The sequence below is a fragment of the Rhea pennata genome, chromosome 1 (assembly GCF_028389875.1).
Source record: "Rhea pennata isolate bPtePen1 chromosome 1, bPtePen1.pri, whole genome shotgun sequence".
In the NCBI taxonomy this organism is placed as follows: domain Eukaryota; kingdom Metazoa; phylum Chordata; class Aves; order Rheiformes; family Rheidae; genus Rhea; species Rhea pennata.
The window spans coordinates 3,965,892-3,991,595 of record NC_084663.1 but is presented as its reverse complement, the minus strand read 5'-3'; the positions used below and the strand labels follow the sequence as shown (position 1 = coordinate 3,991,595).

General features: G+C 50.7%; 1 protein-coding gene across 1 annotated transcript in view; it reads right to left on the bottom strand.

Annotated features, from left to right (window-relative positions):
* Positions 1-4,796: 4,796 nt before the first annotated feature.
* The window catches only part of PODXL (podocalyxin like), a 47,008-nt gene continuing 26,100 nt past the window's right edge, over positions 4,797-25,704 (bottom strand). Inside the window, 10 exon segments of the mRNA XM_062580409.1 lie at positions 4,797-6,875; positions 7,777-7,833; positions 9,980-10,101; positions 10,104-10,146; positions 10,238-10,272; positions 10,275-10,298; positions 12,226-12,382; positions 16,578-16,643; positions 17,623-17,777; positions 20,300-21,181. Coding sequence (XP_062436393.1) covers positions 6,684-6,875; positions 7,777-7,833; positions 9,980-10,101; positions 10,104-10,146; positions 10,238-10,272; positions 10,275-10,298; positions 12,226-12,382; positions 16,578-16,643; positions 17,623-17,777; positions 20,300-21,181 — 1,733 coding nt within the window. The 3' untranslated portion in view covers positions 4,797-6,683.

The window sequence follows — 25,704 nt, the reverse complement described above, 5'->3', positions numbered from 1 at the left end:
AAAGAGTCAAGAAGGGATTTTGTGTCACCATCCTGCAGGGCTCTTCCTAAGGGACAGGGATGTGTGGGTGCTGATGTCCAGCAGCAGCAAGGTGTGCTGTCAGCGTAGGGCTTTGCAGTGTGCACCTAGTTAGCTGGGTCCATCTGTGAACGCAATATTTAGGTCTGTAATAAGTCTCACCTGCTGTCTGAGCACGATCTGTTTTCTGTAGCACCAGGAGTGTGATACCCACTTGACAGAAGATAAGGATACTTGCCCTCTAGTTTGTCTGAATTTTCCTAATTTTCCACCACTTGCTTTCATAATCCCAAATCTTCTACCAATGTAGGCAAACAGCTAGTAGCTGGAGTGTTTAATCTATTCCTGCAGTGTAGCAGTACAGAGGAGATGGTAAAAGACATGGGCTGGGGGAAGAGAGGTGGTTATCATGTGAGTGTATGTTTAAGATGTGCTCTGTTAATGTGGAAAGACTTTGAAGGCTCTCTCTATCGAACAAGTGTGCCGCGGAGAGCCGACTTCTTCACGTGACCTGGATTTTCTGGCTCCGTTTACAAATGGGACTGAGGCGAGACCAATGTTTCCAAGTCCTGGACTTTGCCTTGGGCCTTGGCCCTCTCTGCCATGCAGGCATCAAAAAGAAGCTGATGAGGATGTTGAGCACACCTGTTAAAGATTATTTTGTTTTCCCACTCCCTCTACTGCAATTGCAAATAAACCAACTGATTTTAAAACTATTAAAATACATTAAAGACTGTGCAGCATAATCAACTGTCAGACCAGAATTGGCAGTCTTAAGACTTAGAAATGTTCCAAGCTTTCAAATGACCGTTGCTAAGAGGGTCAGTTTTAAGATAATTTTAGTCACTTTTTAAACTGGAAGGAGGACTAGACTGAAACAGGGACTCCAGTGGTTAGAGTCTTCCCAGCTGTCCAGACACCAGTGGACCGTTTTTGCTTGCCTGTGATGAGAAAACACACTTTAAATATCCTGACGTGGTATCTAGTCACCTATGGGGTTAAATGAATGCATATATTTTGCTAAATAGAAAAGTACTGCAGCGTGCAAAGAGGGTCTGTTCATTGAATAGCCTACTGTAAGGGTGAAAAATCTTTTATTTTTTCTCTTTAACCTTGATAAGAAGCTCAGCTCTTACAAGGGAAAAACCTGTGCTTTGTCTGATTACAAGTCAGTGACTTCATGGCAAAGAGCCTAGTCTGAACAGCAGCTGTTTTTCTACTTTTGCTTATCCTGCAGTAGTTGGAAGTGGAAGCAACGTTTCCTTCCTTTCTTCCTTACCATTCCCGTCCTTTCTCCCTCTGTTCCCTCACTTGATCTGTGGATGTGCAAAACTTTTCATTCTAGAAGTGGCCGTGCTGGAAAATGAAACTACGGGGAAATGAAACAACCCCTGGTAGCTGTTAAAATTTACCAAAGCTGTCTTTCTCAGCTATACCTCCTCCACATTTGAAAATGGGAAGAAGCTGGGGAAGCCTGAGTCAGAGAGAAGAGCTTAACTATACAAACAAATGTGTTCGTGGGAGAATTAAGCTGTGGAGGCCCCAAACCTTGCAGATAATGTTGCCTCGGGGCAAAAAACTGAAGCCGGTTGGGTTGCTCTCAGGTGATGGAAGGCAGCATGCCAGCACCTTGGGGGTCAGTAGTTGGATGCATTTTGGACATCTAGATGCTGGGGTGCGATGTGCCTTGTTTTAGAAGTATCTGTGAATCTTGGAGAGTATCTTTCCTTTGAACACTGTGCTTTGAACCTGCTAAAGCAAGCTGTCTCTTGCAGATGCATTGATTTCTTCGACAGGATCTCAGTAGCTTGCTCGGTTACTGGAACCTACACAGCTGTGGAAACTGCTTGCAGAAAATGCTCTGACTTTGTACAGAGGCAGATGGGAGGTAGCTCAGGTGGTGAACGTGTGTGTGATTATGCTTCCCGCAACCTTGCTGCCTTGTGCAAAGGATCGTTTCTGTTCTCCAGTTTATTGGCATTCAGAGGTAGGGATGGGATTAAACACCAAGCATGCTAGCTGGACTTATGCCTTCACCTGGTTGGAGTAGCAACATGTTTTCAAGCTCTTTAGTTCTTTGAGAAGAGCTGGTGTACACTCTTACTTCACTCTATACAATGTGGTGGTTTGTTTGTCCAAGCCTTTGATGTTCATCTTTCTTGTCCTCTATGCTGTTGTGTGGTCTCCAAGGGGTGATTATCCCCATGTAGTGCTTCGAGTTTTGAGTGTTTGTTCCCTTTCCTGTATTTGGCCTTTTTTTCTGTTCTGACATCTGACTGCAAGAAACTGCATTTCTACTGCAGTCCCGCTGACTCGGCTGTCTGCCTGAGTTCCTTTTGGTGCATGTGCCGCAATCATTCGTTTTGGACTCCTGAGCAGGGGAGAGCTGAAATGAGAGGTATGGACAGTCTTGGACTTAAGGGGAGCATCTGTGGGACAAACACTGTGACCTGTGTAAGTGTTTTATTTAGCGGGAAGAATACTGACTAGTCCTGTGTGGAGCCCACAGGACGTTTGTGTACAGTGGTAGTAAAACGTGGTCCCAGTTACAGGCATCACTGTTGGCCTGTGGTGATTGCCCTTCCCACCCTTTTATTACAGCTAAACAGGTTCTCTTTTTCAACCCGGAATGTTAATTTACTTCCCTGGCATACGTCTTTTTATAATTTCGATATGTAAGCCCCATTCTGTAAATATATGAATGAGTGATATGAGGAATATCTACCAGTGTAGTTATGTTGTATGTAATGTACATAAGGAGAGAATGTATTTTGCTCATTTTTTCTTAATAAAATGTATATGCTAGCAAGGGTGTTTAATCTGTTTGCTTTCCCATCACTTGCTTCTGAGAATGGGAACAAATCTGTGGCAGTCTCTTAGAAGCAGTGCAGCAATTGTGGCATTTATGAAGCATTATGTCTGGACGCCAAACTCCGTTCCTTCTGAGATGACTCTGTTGTGTCCTTCTTTTCCACAAAAAAGCCAAGAATGTGTCTTGTCCCATGAAATCCGTAATTAGTCATGTCTTTATCCCATAAATCCAATGTGGTAAGAATTTTTGTTGGGAAGGAACACAGAGCTAGAACATAGGCTGATGCAAACCACTGACTTTTAAAACTTGAACCAAACTACATTTCCCCCTACCCCCCTTTCCTTGCATAAGTGGAAACTTACTCCATACAACCAGAACAAAACATTTTATTTGGGGCACTAGAAGGGAAATGGCAACGCTGAACTGCCCACGCTGCTCCTGCTCTTGCTGTTTGGCCCTCCTCTGCAGGGTGGTTTGGCTTGGCAGCACGAAGTTTGATCCCCTTCTCCCTGTGGGGATCTGTACCCACGTGTTGATCACGGAAATGTCCCACAGCACCATGCTGGAGGGCGTTACGAGGTTGTGGAGAGCCCTCAGTCTGGCTGATAATTTACACGTGTGATTTGAATTCAGCTGTTCTAGTCCTGGCTCTGCCTGTGTCTCCCTCGGAGGGATGCGCCCACCACCATCCTCTGGGTGCCCTCGCCTGTTCCATGTTCCCTGTGGATCAGTGGAGGTGAAAGGGAGGTCCCCAGTGAAGTATCTTGGTGGGTAGCAGTTGAAATTGGTCATCAGTGAAGGTGGAAAGGAGTCCAGACCATGTACAGTCACCTTGGCTACCTTTAACAACTCGTGAACCTAGAGGAATAACGTGGGTTGCACTCGGTGCTTATGTAGAGGCTTCAGTATTCAGTAGTGACTCTCCCGAAGCTAAAAACCTGCCTTCTTGCTGCGACCCACCACAATGTGACGCTGAGCAGCTTTGGGTAGTTGTAAGAACCTGATGGTTCACGTGGGGCAGCAAATTTCAACCCAATCCTGAATTCAGCTGGGGTTTGTCCCTTATCAAAACCACCTCATAAAGGATGTTTGCATGCTCAGCTCTTGACCCCTCAGTTTGTAAAGCACATTCTGCAGCTAGGACTACCTTGTGCGACGGCTTACCGAAAGCAGCATTTCAGATGCAGGGCTGGATGTTGGCCTGCTGACTGCTACCTTTGGGAGCTGCTCTTCCAGGAGGACATCCAAACCTACTGATGTGGTGCATAAGGAAAACTGTGCCCCTAAGCTGGATTCATGACAGCTACTTTGAGGAGCAGGAGCTGCTTTTGTGGCAGCATCCTGAATTTCGTCTCTATGCGCCCACTGTCTCTGTGGCATACCTCAGGAGACAAAGTGAACTCTTCCAAGGAAAGGTAGGTGCTAGTGGACTCCACTGCAGACAGAGCTTTCACAAAGATGCCTCTGTCCCCGTGGGTCAGAGACCTGGAGCTGTTTTGGCTATTCCCTCTGAAAAACCCTGCTCTGGGTAGAGTCAGAAAAGGAGCTGATTCGGCTCTGCTAAGCTGGGCCAAGGAGCCCAGAGCTGTACCAGGACTTTTCACTGTCATTAGAAGACCCTGTTAGTTCAAACTGCGGCAAGGCCACCCTCGTCCACATCAGCTGAGGATCTCGCCCTGTGTTTTTCTGGCTTTCTTGATTGCGGGACGTTCTTCACTGCTAGCAATCCTGCTTGCCACTGCATAGGAAATGTTCCTACACAGCTGGATACCTCTGGAGGTCTGGATGGGCTTTCTCCATCTTGGCCAAGCCTCTTCATGTCCTCACGAGGAGGACCATGCAAAGCCTGTGTTGGTGGCTTTCTAAACAAGCTCAACCAACAACCAGTTGTAAGTGATTTATGGTTATGGCTCTTGACTAAAAGTTCCCTTTCCCTCACTTTTTTAAAACTCAGCCAAGAAATGAGTCTTTTACATAAGAACCTTTATTGACAGAAATACATGATGCTTTCAAAATATAGTTGTAGGAAAATGCAAGAATAATCTCTGCAATCCAGTTCCTCAGTAAATTCCAGTGTAAATCAGACTCCTGTCCCCGAGAGAGACGCGGATCGCCGGAGAGAAGACGGGTTCTGCTCTCCCGCCGCCGGCTCCTGTGGATTTACGTCTCCGGCCGGAGGTAAAAGTCACGGTAGAAACTTGAGTTGGGTGGATCGTGGCGCGCCGGGCGCGGGAAAGAAACGGCCCCAAAGTCCCTGCGTGTTCCTCGTGAATCCAAAAATAGAAAAGTCTCTTGCAAGAACATCTGAACTGCTTGTAAAAGTCTTACCCAACGGTAGGCGCAGTAATCGTCGCACAGCGTGTCTTATGTTAAAGCTATTTTTGGGAGGGGGAGGAGAGAAGAGAGGGGAAGGAGAGAAGAAGGGGAAAGGGGCAGGCAGGAAGGAAATAACGGGGTAGGATTTTCTTTTTGGTCTAACAGTGATGGCTACAGTCTGCTTCAGGGAAGTATTAAGGCCCAAGATGCTCATCGCTGCATTTCCTACCTGATCCTTTTGCAAAAGGAGCATTATCAACATAAAAACTCGCTGTTTTTCAGAGGCAACGTTTCTTTAAATAGGGGAAGGGAAAGAAAAGAAATCTACTATAAAACATCAGCAGTTTAAAAATACGGTGTCTGGAAAAATAAATAAATGTACAATTCCCATTCAAATATAAATCATCATAAGCACTTGCTGAGCAGTTAATATCTCCACTGGTCTCTGCTCTGAAAGATTTAAAGTTGCTCGCTCTCGAGCCCTCGCTCTCTGGGCTGCTTTTGGAAAGTCTTTGGACTTGACTCATTAAAGCACTTTGGCGTCCGCTCGCTGGCAACGGGATTTTAGGCACGTGCCGAAACCGGTCCCGGCAGCCCACGCGCGGAGTCGCTCCCGTCGCGTGGTGCTGGATCTTGATCCCTTACCAGATGCCTTCAGCTTTTTCTCTATCTCTTTTTTTTTCATTTTTCCTTAATTTTTGCACCCCCCTCCAAAATTACTCCCCTTTAGTGCAGTGCGCAGCTAAGCGACGTGGGCTAACGAACGGCGCTTAATATTTACATACAAAAATAGATGGGTTTGAACGCCTCAAAAACTCTGTGCTCTGCCAGCGGCATCTTCTCCCCGCGGAGGGAAAACTGCCCCAACCCCTTCGCCTGCCGGGCGAGACCCGGCTGTCCCCCAGCCTCCCGCTCGCCTTCGCCCCCGCTCGTCGGGGCTCATCTCCGTCGCGGTCCCCCAGCTGCGGCGCCCCAGGGAAAAGATTTGCTGCCGCAGGAGACCTTAAAAAAAATATTAAAAAAAATAAAAATAACATCGGAGGGCGAAAGTCCGGTCCCAGCTTCGCCGCCGAAGCGGGAAGTGGCAGCAGGAGCGGCCACGGCTCGGCGCCCTCGGCTCCGCGGCCGGCGCTAACTTTGGCTGGCGGATTTGGGGCAATCCCGGAGGGCTTGAAAAGGGGGGGGGGGAATGGGGAGGGGGACTGCAGGAGCTGGGAGCTGGGGGAGGGAAACGGCCCTTTCCGCCGGCCGGCCGAGCGGCGCCTGCTCTGCAAGGGCAGGAGCCGGCGGAGAGGGCAGAGCAGAGCCCGGGAATGCCCGAAACGCCCCCCTAAAAAAGCCGGGGGAGCAAGCGATGCTCTAAGCATCTCGCCTGCCTCCCTCTCCGTCCTGCGAGGAGCTCAGAGGGGCTGTGCTGGGGTTTGCACGGGGAGATTTTTTTTTTTTTTTTTTTTGCTTTTTTGGGGGGGTCATGTGCGCCCGCGGGTGGCGTTACGGGGTTTCCCCGGCGGTCGCTTTCTTGCTCGCCCCCCGCATCCTATAAATGCGTGTCCTCTTCCTCCAGGTCGTCTTTCACCAGGGTGTCCAGAGGAACGATCCAGCTGTCGCCAAGCTCGCCGTTGAGGTTCACCTTCTTCTCCTGCATCTCCGAGGAGGTCTCCATCACCTCCAGCGTGGGGTTGTCGTGGTAGCCGTTCTCCATGGTCTGCAGCTCCTCGGTCAGGCGCTGCTGCGTGGAGAGAAGTGCGGGTGCCGCGGTGAGAGGCGGCGCCCGCCGGCACCTCCTCGGCATAAACATTTATCTCTCTATATATCGATATATAAAGGTTCGCGCGGGTCGCTGCTGGGGAAGAGGCTGCGACAGCTCCGGGCGCAGCGAGGAGGTAGCGCGAGCTCGGAGACGGGGGCGGCTGACGGAGGGAGGAAGGAGCAGCCGGAGGCTCCCCGGGGCGGCGTGGCCCATCGCCCCGGTGTCCTGGCTCCCCGGTGGGGAGCGCGGGGCTCTTGGGGGGGCGGCGATGCTGCCAAACCTCGGGACAGCTGGACTCTCCCCAGGGTCAGGAGCTTCCTCCCTCTCTTCCCCGCACCCCTTGTTTCTCCTCCGCCGCCTGGTAGCGTCTCAAGCCCTTTGCGATGCTCAGAAATTGCTTTATTTGTTGGTTATTTTTCCCCCCCTTTTTTTCTTTTTTGCTTTTTAGCAGCCCCCTGCCCCCAAGCGCCTTGCTGGCGATGGCGTTTTCGCAACGCTGCCCGCTCCCCTGCCGCCTCCCGCTGCCCCGCTGCACCCCGAACCGCAGCGGGAAAGCCGCTGCCGCCCCGGCGCTTCGGCCCGGTCCCGGCGCGGCTGCGGATTCACTAAAACAGCGGACGCCGGCGCGGGAGGAAAGCCGAGGTGGCGGAGGCGAGGTTGGGGGGGGGAAGCGACCGGCAAGCGCGGCGGCTCGCGGGCGCCCCGCTGGAGCCGTGCAGCAAGGCTCGCCCAAGCCGGGCTTTTTAGTAGGCTTTAGTCCTGTTAAAAGCTCTTGGAAACCCTCAAAAGCACCGGAAAGGGGATGGGGGGAAGCTGGGGGGGGGGGGGGTTGTTACGGCTCCGGCGCCCGCCCCCTCCCTGCCCTGTGTCGGCAACTCACATTAAAGATCAGAGCCACATGTCCATCATCAAACCCGGGGACATCGGGGTGGATGTGCTGGTTATTTCCAAGGTAAAACAACGGCAGGATTTAAAAGGGGAAGGGAGGAGCGGAGGGGAAAACGAGAACAAAAAGAAAAAAAGAAAAAAAAAACACACAAAAAACAGAACTTTCAAGTCATTTTTGAAAGAGGCAGGAAAAAACAAAACAAAGCAAAAAAAAAAAAAAAAAAAAAAGAAAAGAAAAGAGCCAACAACGCCCAAGAATAAATCTGTAAAAGGGATGAGCGCTTTCGGTTTCTTAAAACAAATCTATTATGGTCTTGGGTGGAAAAAAAATGAACTTTTTTCTGTGCTCCGAGCAGGAGGCCCGGGAAGGGCTGGGGGAACCTGCACCGACCGCCGGCTCTGCCCTCGCTCCCCGCAGAGACGGCAGCCCGGGACCCGCGAAATCCCCCCTGCTCCTGGTGGGCCCTGAGGACCGCGACCTCTCCGAGCAAAGCAGCCCTCTCTCCTGAGGGCCTCCAGCCTCCCCCTTTCCCCCCCTGTTCTGGTGCGGGCTCCTCGCACGCTGGTATCGTTTTGCTCCCTGCTGTCTCCGTTTCCGTCTCGTGCCTCGCTTTGCGATATTTTAACAGCCACGGGCTCCCTTTTTCCCCACCCCGTGCTTGAACAGCCCCCGGGGCCGTTGCCCGCGGCCGCGTTGGCCCAACGCCCGCTGGTGCGTCTTTGCTCCGGCACCGAACCGAAACCTCCCTGGCGCCGGGAGGTGCAGAGCCTGCTGCAGCCCTCTGGAGCTGGGACCCAGGGGACGTTTCACAGTCGGGGAGGTGCATTCACCCTGCGTGCACCATTAGGTCTCCTTTTAATTATTTTTTTCTTTTTTTTATATATATACCTTTGCTCTTCTCCGGAGCCAAACTCTCAGCGGGGCCGACGTAAACTTGGGGTTCGCCCCGGCGGTCTCAATGGCTGGAGCAAGCGCGTTTCTAGCCCCCAGCACGTCTTTTTTATACAGGTGGGCGCTAAGCCAAAATTACACCCGTTCAGGCCAAAGCCGGGATGCTGCTGCCCTCCTAAGGCTTGCGACGGGGAGGGCAGAGCAGAGCGTTTCTTGCAAAGCTGGACTAACCGGTCCAAAAAATTGCAGTAGGAGACAGGTCTACTGCTTGCACGGGGCGTCGATGCCCTCCTGTGGCCACCCTGCTCCTCTGCACGCTCCCACCCCGGGGTTCCCCGTGTGCCCGATGACTGCAGCCTCTTGGGTGACTCCATCCCAGGTTGCTCCCTGACCCCCGTGGTGGTGGTGGCGGCGTGCACGGACCCCATGGGTCAGAAGGTGCCGGTGTCCTCCATGCCGTCGAGGCATGGGTATGGGCTGGTGAACCCAGCTCCCCCCCCCCCCCCCGCCCCGGGATTTCCTCCCTTCTGCTTCCTCCCTCTCCCGATAAAGCTTTGATTTTTGTGGGCACGGTGAGCTCGCAGAGCCCACCACCAGCACTTGATTGCTTTTCAGAAAGTCCTTTGACCTGATTCCTTCTTTTAGGGGGTGGGAGAGGAATGCATGGGTTCAGAGATCTTTGGGTTGAGAAAAACTCTCTCTCTCTCTCTCAAAAAAAAAAAAAAAAAAAAAAAAAAAAAAAAAGCCAACAATCTAGCAGGAGCTTTGTAGTTTGGAACAGTTCTGCAAGCCACCTCTTTCGTTTGGGGATAAAGCCTTTCTCATCAAAATAACACCTTGCCTGGAAGACACTGGTCAGCACTGGGTGGCCTGCCACCCTGAGTGGGACGATCCATGCCCCAGCACCACTAGTCCTTCATTGCCCTGGTTTTTTTTTGCCCTTGCTGCTCTCCCTGACAGCCTCACAGACAGCAACTGTTGCTCCGAAGTGCTGTCAGCTCCAGGGAATCAGCTTATCCCACTGCAATAATTGCCTGCAGATGCAGCCTGTCACCTGATGGCTTCTCACAGGTAGTGTCAGCACCACGAATGGATGTTCTGCCAGGAGAGGTGGAAATACTGAAGCTCTTCAGCTCCTGAAGGCACCTCTGGGAAAAGACCTCTGGGGGCACAGGTCCTTCCCACCCCTTCCCACTGACAGTCAGTCCATCCCAGCCTCCCTTCTTCCCTGGCTCCCAGTTCTAAATCCCCTTTGCCCAGGAGGCTCGTTGCTTGCCCGGGACATGTCAGCAAGCAGGCTCACCTGGTCCTTCTTGTGGGAGAAGCGTTGGTGGCAGCAGCCGTAGATGGCAGCAACGAGCAGCAGGGAGCCAGCCAGGGTGACGATGGTGATGATCAGAGGTGTGCTGAATCGGTCCTTGATCTCTCCTCCATCTGCTTGTCATGGAAGGTGACGTTGGTGATGCCAAGCTACAGAGAGAAGGGCAGGTTAGGGCCTGACATGGCACGTGTCCATCCCCCAGGGACTCTGGCTGGCAAATGTCACCACATAGGCACCTACCTCATCTAATTCGTCCCTCTTCTCTTCAGCTCCTCGAAGACCTTCTCAGGGTCCAAATGAACTGAGGGAAGGAAGGAACTGAGGTAAGCACCTGGGTGGAGGAGGAGGAGGAGGCCACCTGGGGCTGGCCCTTGAGAGCCCACTCAGCAGCAGGGCCAGTCTTGACCCCCTTTTTGAGGAGGTGCATGGCACTGTGTGGCCATGGGGCTAGACCTTGCCAAATATGTTCAAAACCAAAAAAAGGAGCCTGGGCCTCTTTTCCCAGGAGGGAAGCAGCCCTAGAGACCAAATTAGGACCTGGAGGTCCTTCTCCCTGATGGAGAGCAGCTCCGCAGAGAAGGACCTGGGAGTGCTGGTAGGTGACAAGTTGACCATGAGCCAGCAAGGTGCCCTTGTGGCCAGGAAGGCCAATGGTCTCCTGGGGTGCATTGGGAAGGGTGTTGCCAGCAGGTTGAGGGAGGTGATCCTGCCCCTCTACTCAGCCCTGGGGAGGCCTCATCTCGAGTCCTGTGTCCAGTTCTGGCTCCCCAGGAAAAGAGAGACATGGAGCTACTGGAGAGAGTCCAGCGTAGGCTACAAAGATGATCAGAGGGCTGGAGCACCTGCCCTGTGAGGAACGGCTGTGAGAGCTGGGCCTGTTCAGCCTGGGGAAGAGAAGACTGAGGGGGGATCTTATCGATAAGTACCTGAAGGGAGGGTGTCAAGGGGACGGGGACAAACTCTTTTCAGTTGTCCCATGTGACAGGACAAGAGGCAATGGGCAGAAATTGAAGCACAGGAAGTTCCACCTGAACATGAGGGGGAATTCTTCCCTGTGAGAGTGATGAAGCATTGGACCAGATTGCCCAGCGAGGTTGTGGAGTCTCCTTCTCTGGAGATCTTCAAGGCCCACCTAACATGCTCCAGGTGACCCCTGCTGAGCAGGGGGGTTGGACTAGCTGATCTCAGAGGTCCCTTCCAACCTCACCGATTCTATGATTCTAAAGAAGCTGAGGGAGAAGTGGGCTGCAGACAGCATAGCCCCTACCCCATCCCCCCAGCGCCAGACCTGGTGGGTCGTGTCCTGAGCTTTGCAAGAGGCATATTGTTCACATCTCTGATGTATTTTTTTGAGGGTGGAATGAGCCTTGCAGCTGCTGGGTGTGCCTACAGCCCAGGGACAGGGCTGGCCCTGCTTGCTCGACCCATGCGCGCAGCCTTGCAGCACAGTGCGCCACGGGAGCCCAGATCAAAGCTGGCGTGGAGCAGCCAGCTGTGTGGCTGCTCCCCGCTGTCCTCTGCCCTGGCCCTGCTTGTGGCTGCGGCATCTGAGCTCTGTGCCAGAAGGGGCAAAGGGGGCTGCAAGCAGGGGCAGGTCAGCGATGGAGATGCTGGAGGTGCAGGACCCCCATGCTGTGCATTCCACCTCTGCCCCGAGCTCCAGTTGGGGAGCAGCAGCTTGTCCTCATGCGTGTCTGCCCTGACTAACGGGGGGGGGAGGTCAGGCTCTTCCTCTCCTCCATGCCTGCGAAGATGCAGGCTGGGAGGGGGTCTCCAGTCTACTGCCATTAGAAGCTAAAGCTGAGTTTGGCCATGACCATGCTAAGCTGATTTCATTTAAACGCTTCAAAGTGGGCAAGAAATTTCTCAGCTACCTACCACTTGCAGGACTTGTGCCACTGTGGCCATCAGAGCCAGGCACCGGATTTTAGGGACTCAGGAAGTCTTTTTTGTCCTGGTGCCTAGATACATCACAGAGGGGACAGAAAGCTTATCTGCATTGAGGCTGCATTTGACAACTGAGCACTTGGCCAGTATGTAGCTCATTTTTGGCTTGCTGGAACTTCCATGGAGGAGATCATGGGACGAGAGAACCTCAGGCAATCTCTGGTAGATTCCAAAGGCCTGGCTGAATCTCCAGTGAGGCTTTCTAAGGGACAAGGCCCATGTCCTCAAGGCCTGCCCCGTCCTGCCCCCCACCCCTCACCCTGTGCATGGAGCATACTCACGGTGCACGACTGCCCGTACGGCCCACTGCTGTGACCGTGGCTCTGGCGATGCCAGGGTCACCGTGCACTTGTCTCTGCTGGGGTCATATGTGTAGCGAGCTGTTGAGCAGAAGGTCTTGAACAAGGAGCTGTTCAGGGTCAGGGTCTTCCACTCGGCCTGGGGGGACAACAAGGCGCACGAGGTCAGTGCAGCTCTCCCCACGGAGGGGTGTGCTCTGGATGGGGAACCCATGGTGGTAGCAAAGGCAGGTGATGGAGGGGAAACGGCCGTGTGCTGCTCTGGCCCCAGTCCAGGACCTAGGACCTGATCATTTTCCTGGTCCAGACATCCCCCCAGCACCTCCTGCCTCTGCCTCAGGCAGTGACTTTAGTAAACCCAGGAGGATGAAGGAGCATCACATCCCTTCGCCGGGCCATCTCAGAGCAGGGATGCTCCCAATGGGAGCCATCTCCTTGCTCTCCAGAGACTTCTTTCCACCATCGTGTCCGTCTGCCCGTGCCTCCGTTGGGCCTGGGGAACAGGAAAAGCAGTTTCTTGAGGGGCAGCCAAGCTCCTCTTGGCTGCCGCTCCCCGCCGGGGTCCCGTACTGCCCTTATCTGCGGGTGGCAGCTTTTGGCTTTACAGGAACAGCAACGCCCCGAGGGATAGGGACCAGGGCCGGCTACAAGGAGCAGCGGCCGGAGCGGATGCCAGGCTTGCCCACTAGCCAAGGAGGAGGCCACTGGCTGGGACAGGGATGCTCCATCAGCCAGAGCCTCACTGCCTGCCGAGGAAGAGGAAGAGGAGAAGGAGGAAGAGAGGAGAAGGAGGAAGAGGAGGAGGAGGAGGAGGAGGAGGAGAAGAAGAGCTGCCTGACCGAGGAAAGCACCTAATCATGCCCCATCTTATCTAAATATTTGGGAAGCGGCTCTGGAGGCGGCGAGCGGAGACAGGATGCACATGCCGGGGCGGAAGGAACGGTCCCCGGCCGCGGCGGGCGCGGGCCGCCGGCCGCATTGTTAGTCCCCGGCCGAGCCCCGGTGGCGCTTGGCCGCGGCTCCCTGGGAACGGGCCGCCGGGAAGCCTTCGCCGGGGGGACAGCTCGGCGGGGCGGGAGGACCAGCCTGCCCGGGGACGGCGGCGGGCGGGAGGGGGCCGAAGCGCAAGCCGCGCTGCGGCGTGAAAAGCACCGGATTTCCTCTCCGCATCCTTGCTTCTCTGGGTCTCATCCCAGCTCTGGTGCCCCCCTTCCCTCCTTTAAATCATGCACCCCTCCTAGGGCCCTAAGCAGAAGCAAAACCTTTAAATTTTGGAGGGAATTTAGAGCCTAAAGAGCAGCCTTTGATGGGTGACTTGTGCCCAGCCGCTTTGCTGCTCAGCAGCGAGAGGTGTCTGAGCCTCTCTGCCAGGCTGAAGCAAAGTGTTTCCACCGCTGTCCATTGTGGCCCCATCTCTCAGGAGGGTTTTCCGATTTTTTTTTTTTTTTTTTTACTTTTTTTTTTCCAGGCGATGCCGGGGCCCTGGCGGCTCCCCCCCTCCCACTGGTCACATTCCTTGGCTGCAGTTGACAGGCACTGGCGCGTTGAGCTAATCCGGTTCCCACACTGGCGGGGACCTAAAACTAACATCCCCAAATGAGGTAACAGCACTTGAGTCAACAAACCAGCCTGGCCAGCTGGCCAGGGCGATGGGGACGGAGCCCCTGCTTGGTGCAGAGGTCCCTCGGGCTGCCCTGGGGACTGTCCCGCCAGCCAGCCCAGGGCAGCTGGGGACAAGGCGGGAGGCTGCCGAGGTGGCCGAGAGCACAGCAGCTCCTTCCTCTTCTCCAGGCAGCAGGGGCAAGGTTGCTCTCGAAAAGAAAAGCAGGGTGAGAAGCACCTGCTCCCGAGGGTCTCAGCATGCAGGTATCCAGCCCCACTGATGCCACTTGAAGCAGGGCAAAATGGGGTTGTACGTGAGAGTTTTCTTGCCTGATAGTGGGTGCTGGGCAATGTAGATTGAACATAGGACCAGGTTGTCCAGAGATGTTGTGGAGCCACCATCTCTGAGGCTGTCCGAAACCCAGCCAGACAAGGCTCTAGCTGACTCTGCTTGAGCAGGGGAGGGTTGGACCAGATGATCTTCAAAGGTCCTGCCAACCCCAACTATTCTGTGATTTCTGTGTCATAGGGAAGAACCAGACCAGCCAGGACACCTGAGTTCAGGTCCAGGCAGCCTCACAGGCTTCTGCAGGCACTGCATCCCTCAGTTTGAGCAGGCTGGTGATCCAGCCTAGCAGCCCTCTGTGGGCGTCCTCCTGTGCCTCACCTACTCTCCTCTCACTGGGCACATCCATGTCCTGGGTGGTGTCACAATGGATGGGTAACACTGAAAATCTGTGAGGGTGGCCCCATGGTCGTGTGGCTGGACTGGCCACCTCAGACACGGTCATCTCCTGCTTCACACAATGCATTTCAGGCTGGGGACAGGAAGCAGGGCAGCTGCGTAGGCTGGAGAACCCCAAACAGCCAACAAAAGCAAACCAAAACAAAACTGCACATAAATGTGTTAGTTAAGCCCTTGGAAAGTCATCCTGTTTGAAGTGACTCTAGCTAATGTGCCTCATTAGAGAACCAGCCTCATTAAGATCCTACCATAACCAAAAGACCTGGACTGAGTTGTTCAGCCATGGATTAAAGGTACCAACTGAAGGGGAAGGATGCTGGGAATCTATAAAGGAACATCAGTCCAAAAAGTATTACCAACAGCCATATATTCGTCTTTTTTTTTTTTTTTTTTTTAAGGATATACAGTGTTGGAGTTTTTAAAATTTATTGCAGGTAGAGAAACCAAGGTACAGTGGGGTGTGCCACCTCTGATTCCCAGGGTCATTCCCAAGCAGTTTGCTCCAGTCACTATGCAGACAGCACTGCCTGATGTGCAAAGTACTGAACAAGGAATAAGGTAATATGTGGGGTCTCCTCTGCCATGGATAGCTTGGGTAGACAGCCCATCACCTTGGTCCTCCATGTCCCCTCTCCACTCTTTACCTGGCTTGTCAATGAAACCGAGTTTTTGTGTAAGCTGTTTACGTATACAGCACCTAGCACAATGCAGTCTCAATTTTGGGTCGTTATTCCTAGCCAGGATTTGAGCCATTTCTGGAACACTTCTCTTTATAGCTTTCACTTTCCTGTTTTCCCACGGGTTGCAAAACGCAAAGGATTTTTTCACTTTGCTGTCAAGATTTGGCTAGAGACTTGTTTACCGGGTCTACAAAGCAGGGAAACCAGATAGTGCAATTTCTCCGTTATCTGCTCGGCTTGGGAGGCATAAAATTGACTACAATTTTCAGGAATTTGCCAAATGGGAAGCTAACGGCAAGCAGGTGGGAGGTGTGCTGGCAGCCAATGAGGCCGGCGCTAGAAGGATGCACCACTGCAGTCCTCCTGCAGCTGCCTGAGGATGTAATCGGCACTCTGCGTTCACAGTGCTTCGGCTCATTATTATGCCCGCAGGGATCGAAGGAAAACAGTGCCGCAGACTTCCTGGCTTGCCAGCTTGAGTGGGTGACAGCACAGCTTAGCAGGCGTGAAGCAGCTGCAGATAATGCTAAGCCACCAGGTTTGCCCGCTCCTTAACTCATCAGCACATCACTGCACACTGGCATTGCCCTGCTTTGCTATCCAAAGTTCAGCAAAGCCTTACGGCGTATCTCAAGCTACGTCACCAGGGAGGACAGCGGCTACGCCCAGAGGAAAGGAGGAGGATAACAGCCAGAAGGAGGATCAAAGCCAGGCCCTGTGCAGAACCAGGTCTTCCTCTGCAGGGCCCGTAATTTGGGATTTTCATCTCCAAGCTGTCCATGGGTGGGAGCACCACTAGCATCCCTAAGGGGTAGGAATCATGCTGGGTGAGCCAGCAAGTCCCACAGCCTTGCTTAAACTAAGTTGCAGAGGTGCTTTAGCTTCCAAAATCAGATTTTGTCAATCAGTCAAACTATTTTTTATGGATTAAACCATACCTCCCTAATCCATCCCAGTTTGGGCATGACTGCAGGTTTGGGCCCTGCTGTGGCATGTTGTTGTCATGTCAGCAGACATCACTGCACCCCATGCAACCAGCAGGATCTGTTGCAGGAGCCTTGACAGAGGGAATTTCAAAGGCTTCTCCAACCATATCGCCCACTGAGTGATCCTGCTGAGTGCTGGGTTGCATTTACTGGGTTTTACACCCTGAAAGAGATTGCATCTTAGTTTGATGAAATTATTATTGTCTCTGCAGGCTCATGTGCTTGGATCTCCTCAGATTAAAAGCTCATATCTAACTGCAGTACAACTGCTATTCTGCAAAGAAGCCCAAAAGATAGAAGCTCAGAAAAGACGGTACTTACACAGGTTTTAGCCTCTTTAAGGTTTATGATAGGCCAGCTGTGTTGCACCTGGTCTTCACAAATGACCTGGAAGGACAGAAGAGAAGCAACTTTTAAATCATTGCCATAGGTTGGACAGTTGATCAGCGATACAACAGACTGACCGAAACCAGAGCTTTGGAAACATCCCAACCAAAGCTGTGAGTTTTTTTATGCAGAGGAGACAAACCGGGGAGCCCTCCACTCCACCCCTTTTGTGTAAAGAAATGGTTTTCCTGGGTAGCAGTAATGGTTGTCTGCAGGACGTTTGCTTATGCACTTTCCAAATGATGTTGAAGCTTTGCTGTGCAGGGTTAAAGGGGGAATTGGCTCGGATGACAGGGCAGATTCATGTCCTGAGGCCCTGGCACAGCCTTGCCCTGCACCAGTGAAATGTCTAGAAACAGGACTCCATTCCCTCCTTCCTGGCACTGTGATCTTTAATCATTCTGGCTTGCATTTTTAGATGCCTGCTCTCCCAATCCATCCTCTGCTCTGATCAGCCATGCAGGATTTGCAGGGAGTTGTGGTCTTTGTCCTCTCGGCACATACAAGTCATTCCCACCACAGTTTCTGCTCTCTATTACACTTCTTCAATTTATGTTCTTCCCTGTACTCACAGCACTCGCACTATAAACTTCCTCACCTCCCGCCTCCATGTCTCTTTGCTGGAAAGCTAGGGGGGAAATGGGTTTGTCTATTCTATTTTGCTGGCTCATGTCTATACACAGTTTTCCAGCGAGAGGTCTCTCTCTGACTCAGACAAGGTGAGTCAGAGCTGCAGGCTTTACACATGGATTGAGTGCCAGCTAAAATCAATATATTGTTTGGGGGATGAAAATCCAGCTTGTGTTATGAGAGCCTGCAGAGAACTGCTGTGTGCATAGGGCACGCCTGGCCCCCGCTCTCCAGGGGGCAGCATGAACGTGCTCCCAATGTCGGAAAGATCATTCAAGAAAGAGCATTCTTTTTTAGCTGTTTCTTGGACACCATTATCCAATGCCTGCCTGCCTGTAGGTGTCATTACCTCATTTTGGAAGGTGTCATTAGGGTGCTGATGGCCAGGCCTACTGCTCGTTGTCTGGCGCCCGGAGGTTGGGACCGATGGCTGTGTGCTGGTTGGACTCTGATCAGTAGTTCCAGGCTTGGTTGACATAGCTTCTTGACCGCGGCTGGTCTGACCTGGGTCCCCAATGTACACCAAAAAACAAGCAGAAAGACACTGATACAATAGAGAAAATACAGATGACAGAGCTCCATCTGTGAGCTGCAAAAAATAAGTTTCCAATATGACATTTATTTGGATCTCTAGATCTGCCTTGAAGCTCACTATGTCTAGCAAAGTATGTACAGGCTTTGGGTTGATGTATATATTTTTAATTAACTGTGATACACAAAAAATTGTCTAGCTGATTTTATTTTCTACTGCTGAAACTCATCAGACTGTTCTGGTGAGATTAACCCAAAGGCTATCACGGCTGTGCATTGGTAGCTGGGGAATCACTTATAAAAGAGAATTGCTGGATACATGGGATAGCCTTCATTTCATCTAATCTGAAGATTTCTACAGTGGAGGGACAATATCTGAGCTGGTTTCCTGGGATCTCACAATTAATAAAGTTCACCATGTAAACCAGCTGAGCTTTTATAGGCATCTCTCTTACAAGAGGACGAAACACTCCAAAAACTCTATTGACTGTATCTCTATCAGCTATGGAAAGAGCCCAGGTTGACATGCTTAGATGTAGATGATCATCCCGTAGGTGCCAACATTGGGATGAGTCCCATCCTTCGTTTCTGTTCAGTTGCCCACACACCTGTGTCTGGTACTATGGGAATACCCCAGGGCACCCTGCCCACCTGCCACTCCAGAAAGGCACAAGCTCCATGTCTATCATCAGCCCCACACAGGTGTTTCTGACACCTGAGACTATCTCGTGATGGGAACAGTGCAATGAGTACTACTACTACTTGCCATGAGCAAGTGAGACCATGAGCATACCAGCCTCTCATCTCCCCAAACTGTTTTAAAAAAATGGATCTCCATGCTTGTCCTCTTAATAGTTTCTCCAGTGGTGACAATCAAAGAGAATTGAAATGCTACATCCTGTTTACAGACTGCTCAGGGGTTTGCTTTGGGGATTTTTGCCTCTTCCACAATAATGATGATGGTTATTTCTCTCCCAGACACATTCTGAAGGCTCTGGAAGAGGGCTCATTTCAAAACTATCTGATTCTGTTGCATTCTCTCATCTATTTATTTAACATAAAGGTTACTTAGACCTCTTCAGACTCAAAGCTTGAGGTTAAATTGAATCAACATCATTTTGTTCTTCATCTTTCAATAGAAAACAATCCTCTGGATCATGAAGGGAAAGAAACATCCTTCATGCCGATACCCATTTCACCTACCCTTGCCTGTTAACGTGCCTGAGATGCGTGAACGTGAGGGGGAATTTCTTCCCTGTGAAAGTGATGAGGCACTGGCACAGGCTGCCCAGAGAGGTTCTGGAGTGTCCTTCTCTGGAGATCTTGAAGGCCTGCCTGGATGCAACCCTATCTAACACGCTCTAGGTGACCCTGCTTGAGCAGGGAGGTTGGACTAGATGATCTCCAGAGGTCCCTTCCAACCTTACCAGTTCTATGATTCTATGTGACCTGGATGGAGCCAGTAAATATGCATTTGGATTAAGTCCTTGGCCCATCTGTTGATACTGACAGCAAGGAGGAGCTGCAAGGCTGAGGGAGAGCAGATGGCTTTATGAGTGGCTTCTACATTGCAAGCAACTGGAAAACATGTTAAGATCAAGCAGCTATTCTCCAAAGGAAGACACCAATGACCTTCAGTGTCATAGCAGTTTTTATTTAGGGCCAGATTTGACCTCATATCCACAATCTCACCTAAGTTTGGAAGGCTCCATGAAGACTTCACATTCCCACAATGTGATTACTTTCCATAAATGCTACAAGGCAAAAGCCAAAAGGGAGTCTGAAGCTGTGCCTCACCAGACACTCTCTTGGACACTTATTTCAGGGGATGAACTCTAAATCTCCAAGGGTCTAGATAAAGTATACTAATGGAGTTCAGCAAAATCCAAAAGAACATGTGGACACTCACAATGCTGCTAAGGCAAAACCAAAACCATGGCAGCAGCGACGAGTACCCTTCCTAACTGCTTAGACTCTTTGGAGATTGTAGACTCAGTGTTTAGCCACAAAACTCCCTTAGTCATCTAAAGCTTGTTTTTCATGCATGCCCGGACAGTCTTCACTGAGCTGTCAGCCATGCTACCAATCTTCCACATTCTACATAGAGGATACTGTCAATCCATTTCATTGCCTCTGCGAATCTACAGAGTTAGACTCTGCTGCTAAACTCCTCATTATAGGCTCCCTTTGTAGTCACTGAAGATCAAGTCATTGCAGTTGATGGTGCTTAGAGCACAGTTCAGTCCATCTGAAAGCAGATATTTACATTTTGTCAGATGTTCTTGCCTTGAATTTCACAAACTGCATCGACTAGATCTCTGCTGAGGACAAGGGGAACTTAAAAATCCAGTTCTCATGGGCACAACTACACTGGAAAGTCCTAAAATGAGGCAAGATGAAGATACCCCATAGTGACACAAGATATTTAGAGCAAGAGATGAAACTACAAAAGCACTTCCCTGCCCCAGAAAATAAAGAGTCTAGTTTTCTCATACCTGCTCCAGGAGTCAGCGTGGTGGTTGGCTTAGAAACCTTGTCTATATTGCCAGGTGGTGAAGACAGAGACGTTTTATTAGTGGTGGGGGATATGGATCCAGCAGATGGGGCAACAGAAGTGCTGATGCTTCCAGGTCTGGTGGAAGAGGCTGGTCCTTGGACTGCAGGACTGAGAGAAGAATGAGGCTGCTGGGTGACAGATTTGGGGGAGGAGACACTGTGGTCCTTGACCCCAGGAGAAGGGCTGGCCGCTGGGACCCCGGTGCTCACTGCAGGGCTGGTCAGCTGGTCCAGAGCATGGCTCCCCTGAGCTGCACGGGGAGATGTTGCAACAGTGGTTAGTGAGTTTCCCGAGCTGGCTGAAGGGCTGCTCTGCCTCTGAGCCACACTGGAGGTCACAGCAGTGGTGGCTACTGATGATCCTGAGTGGGCTGAAGGACTGGCCTGCTGAGGCACGCTGGGCGACGTAACAGGGGCGGGCGATGAGTGTCCCAAGTTGTTCTTAGTGCTGGTCCCCTGAGTTGTGCTGGGAGACACAGCAGGGGTGGACGATGGCTTTCCTGAGGTATGTGTAGGGCTGGTCGTTTGAGCTGGGCTGGGAGACACAGCAGCGGTGGATGATGGTTTTCCTAGGGTGTTTGTAGGGCTGGTCGCTGGAACTGTGCTGGGAGATGCAACAGGGCTGGGTAGCGGGCTTCCCATGCTGTTCATAGGACTGTTTGTCGTTGTGGTGAGAGCCACTGGGGGAGATGGTGAGTTTCCTGCGCTGTTTTTAGGGCTGGTTCCTTGAACTGCGCTGGTAGCTGCAGCAGTGACACTCTGCTCACCTCCTGGCTTTGTACTGATCGTTACAGTAGTGCTTTTATCCTCAGAGCTGACACCTAGTGAAAAGCAGGAAAAAAAAAAAAAAGAAAGAAAGAAAGCACAGATCAACTCTGAACTAAGGAAACTGCCCTTGGTTTCCACCCAGAATAGTTATTTGTACAACTAAACGCTGACTGAAACCAGTCAGACCCCTCGTCAAAGCTAGTCAATCATTCATGACTTCTCTTCTGCTTGCTAAAAATCTCGCTAAGCGTCCGTATGCTGGTTTCACTGTATCCAGAAGAAAACAGCAGATGAGGAGGGAAAAAACACCAAAGAAGCCTCAGCCACTGGGAGTGGGAGAAGTAGCAGAAGGGCAAGATGTGCTGACATGCAGAAGCCAGGTCTCCTTTGGGCGGGAGGAGCACTCGGTCCTGCGCAGGGTGCTCCCGAAAGCACATCCTTGTACAGAGGCAGCCAAGGGACACTCCACGTGCTGTTGGCAAACCCTGTTATGAGAGCATCTTGGGTTCCTGAAGCGGTGAGGAGCCTCGGATAAATAAGGTAACACATCTGACCATTTTGAAAATATTACTTTCTTTTTGCAAGCTCTACTTTTCTTTCTTTAATTACTTTCATTTTTTCATTTAGAGTGTTTTTTTTCCTACCAAGCTCAAATGTTTGCTACAAAAAACCATCACAAAAAGGCACGTTCACATAAGTTCACAGAGTCAAAATAGGTACAGACTGAAATTCCCTGTTGGGTAAACTATGGAAATGATATTTATTCTACTTGTGCTGAAACAATGGGTCAACACCAGACAGGGGCTTTTGCATTTTAATTTCAAGGATGTTCAAATCAACTGTCCATTGCAAATATTATCACTAAATTACAACTGCTTGTTTGTTTAGCTGATTTTTTTACTATTCTGAAAAGACAGAAAAATTTGCATAAAAATATTAAAAGTCAGTGCTCAATTTCACAGATAAATCTTAAAAAAAAAAAAAAAAGGAAATCAAAGATTCTTTTAGGTAAGAAACAGATAACCAGGACAGGCAAATGAAGGGCTCCACCTACATCGCCCACGCAAATCCCTAACACTGTTACGAAAGCACGACCTTAACCACAAAATTCCCACATGCTCTTCTGTGGCTTTTACCCTGCATTCATTCAGCCTGAAACACCCCTTAGAAATGCTGCTTTTATCATGGCTTGTTTGTTTTTGAGGAAACCCATGAGGTATTTTACTAAGAGCTGACATTACCTCAATGGAAAAAGATCTCAGGCGAGAGCCATGCCAGAGGTTGGACGTTGCTTGGTTATCTCACGTTATCTTTCCCAAAGAGATCTGTGGGACTGGCATTTGATTTTGGGAAGATACTTTAAATTCTCAAATTATGAGGCTATTTCTCAGTGAGGGAAGCAGCCAAAGTTTTTTTTTTTTTTTTTTTTTTTCTTTTTTGGTGTGTATGTGTGTGTGTGTGTGTTTTGGTTGGGGTTTTTTTTTTGTTTTTTTTGTTTGTTTCTGATCATTGCAGGTGCTCCTTCAGCTGCCACTGAGACAGTTTTTCTCCATTGCACATGGTAACCACCAGCCCAGGGCTCTCTGCTCAAATTCGCCTCAGGAAAGGGTTGACAAAATTTTCACCTTTGAAAAGCTGCAGGCTGCACTAAGTCATCAGTGGATTTATCTGAAGTAGAAAAAAATGAAAAAATCTTGTGTGGGTGTGTGGGTGTGGGTGTGCATGGGAAGGGTTGTTCCACTTGATGACCATGCAGAAGCGGGTCATTTTTTTGCCCCTCCAAATTAGGAGTGAAACTTCCCAGGTTTGGTATTTAGCAGTAGGCATTTGACGCAGAGCTCTCCCAAAATCTGCTCTGTTTTTTCATGCCAGCGTACTGGCACTTGCTCTTACAGAGCCTGTTTATTCGCACTGGTTGCGCTTCAAAGATCTGATGAAAGCTAGAGTTTCTGAGACTCTCAGCTTGGCTTCGACTGAGGAAACCTGACCCAGATCAGCGCTGCCAGGCCTGGATGCGGGGGGTGGAAGCATGTTAGAGACAGGACCTGGGAGTAGGATCTGGGGTGGGGAGGCTGGGCAAGGTGTGGGGTCACCAGGGGACACTTGGGAGCTGCCTGGAATGAGGTGGCTTTGGAGGAGGTTGGAGGGCTACAGCTGGGCTCTGCACTGGCAGGGATGGGCACCCAAACAGGGAAACTCAGAGGTGAGAGAAAAGAGGTGCAGATCCCCACTCTCAAACATATTTTCTACTCCTGGTTCCCTACCTGCTGCTGAGAGTTAGCTGTTTCTGAGACCACCATTAAGATGTGTGGGTACCTGGTGAGTTTTGAGCTACATGATCTGAAAGGTATGGTGACTAATGAGCTTAACTAAAATCAGCAGAGGGGATTACTTGAAAAAACCCTGGACTTGCAAGAAAAAACATCATCTCTACCACATCTGTGGGAAAAGTGTTTGTGGAGAGAATTCACATTTCTTATTAAATCAATTGCTGTTTGAAATGAGGAGAGGTAAGAAAGTGAAATACGGACATAAGATCAGGTATTGGCAGCCAGCAGGTGCAAAAGGTAGGATCGAGTTGTTTTCTTCTTTCTCCTTAGATAGTCTGAATCCGCAGTGACAGTTGCTGCAAGCCAGAAACCAGCTATTTAGTTAGTCAAAAAAGAGATCAGTCCAATAAATAGGGACGTAAAGGTTTGTTAAGACTCTTGACAAGTAAACCAAGAAAAAGTAACCTCTAAAGGTAGAAAGAAGACAAAAGAAATGTAAATAAAGAAAGGGTAGGAAGGAAGGTGAAAATATCTCACTGCTGTCACTTCCTCTTCATCCTCCAAAGCCCAGGCCCAGAGAGGCAGGAAGCAAGTGCTCACTGAAGGAAAGGTGGAAAAGCCAATTCAACTCAACTTGATCCAAAGGAAAAAGGGGCAGGTCAGTCCCTTGGCTCTGGGCCGGCCCCAGCAGTCAGCCGGGATCCCACAAGCCTCGAAAAGAGCGGCCTGGCCTCAGCACTTCACCCATTCCACCCTGGGGAGCTGGGAGGCCAGCACAGCTGCCAAAGAACTTTTGCACCAGGGCGTTGGTAGCAGCTGTTGGGTGAAAGTGCTCAAAGCAGGGGGTCCTCCCTCTGATGGAGGAAGCCTGTGTGATCCTCCAGGTGCACGTCAGCTGAGGTGGGTAGTAGGTCCTCATTCAAGGAACATGGGAGCATGTACCTCGAAAAAGCAACCGGGAGAAGAACTGAGATTTAAGTTGATGCCCACAAAACTTAACTACTTTCCACATCTCTGCTTCCACTCTTGCTTCATGCACCTCTCCTGCTAAGGTCAAAGGATCTTAAAATACCATTTTTTTTTCTTGAGCTTTAAACTATGCTCAAGATTTAAGTGGCCTATGAGCAAGTCCTAAGGAGTCAGTCTGCCCTCCTGCTTTGGGAAGAGCGAGTCACCACCAATGGGAAACGGGGGGGTATGGATGAATGGATGCATTCAATGGGTGCCAACCACGCAGACATGTAGGACACTGTCCATCCTAGTGCACAGGCCAGGCCTAGGACAGGCAATGCTAAATACTACAATGGTGGAAATTTTGATGGGTAGTGACCTGCGTGTCTCTGGCAAGCAGCACCACAAATGATCTCAGCCAGAAAACACTTTATCACACTGCTCCTTCCCTACAAACCTGCTCTTGCTTCAATGGGCTAGAGGGTACCACTGGGGAGCCTTATAATCTCCCTTCCCCCAAATGACCTGAAGGAGACATTTCTTTACTAACCTCCACTCCAGCTTTGCTCAGCTCTGGCTGCTACTATGTTCCCCCCTTTCCCCATTCTTCTTTCACTTTTTGCCTCAAAGCAGGTGATTTTGAAGAATTATTTTGCTCTGCTGAAATGCAGTGGAGTGGTGGCCAGCTGCCACGGGGATGGCCACGGGAAGGGAAAATCCAGGCAGTCTGCAAACCTGACACTCCTCCCTCTGAAAATAGCATGGGTCTGACCTCGGGCTCTTCCCTCAACGTGGTCAGTGTGCCTGTCACGCCGCGGGTGACAGCCACAGCCAGCCGAGAGGGACCCGCTGCTGGCCAAACGCTCCCTTGGAGGATCCATGGTCATATCCGTCCCCAAGTTTTTGACCACCCATCTGTTAGCAAAATGTGTCTTTTCCAACCAGATGTTTCAGGCAACTTCTTATGCAGGACATTGCTGAATTAAATTATTCTCCCATTCATAACGAGCCCAAAGCTGCTGAGGTCTCTGGGCTGGACAATTTTCAGCAATTTTATTGAATGGGGCTTAATATTAGCAGTTTGCCCAGAGATTCTGTCTCACTACAACCCTAGAAAATACTTTTTTAGATTGGAGAAAAAATGAATTACATTTTTAGTGTGTAACAGTACCACCTCCAAGAGAAGGCCTCGCTTATGCAAACTCATTGCTCTCGTTTTCAGAGGCCTACCAAATACCTAATTTCAAAGCAGAAACACAGGCAAAATAAACAGCGAGAGTATTGCAAGGCCAGGAGTCGCTCCTTTCCTTTCACACACACCGTATCTCTTTCAAACTCCGGAGAACTATTTTCTT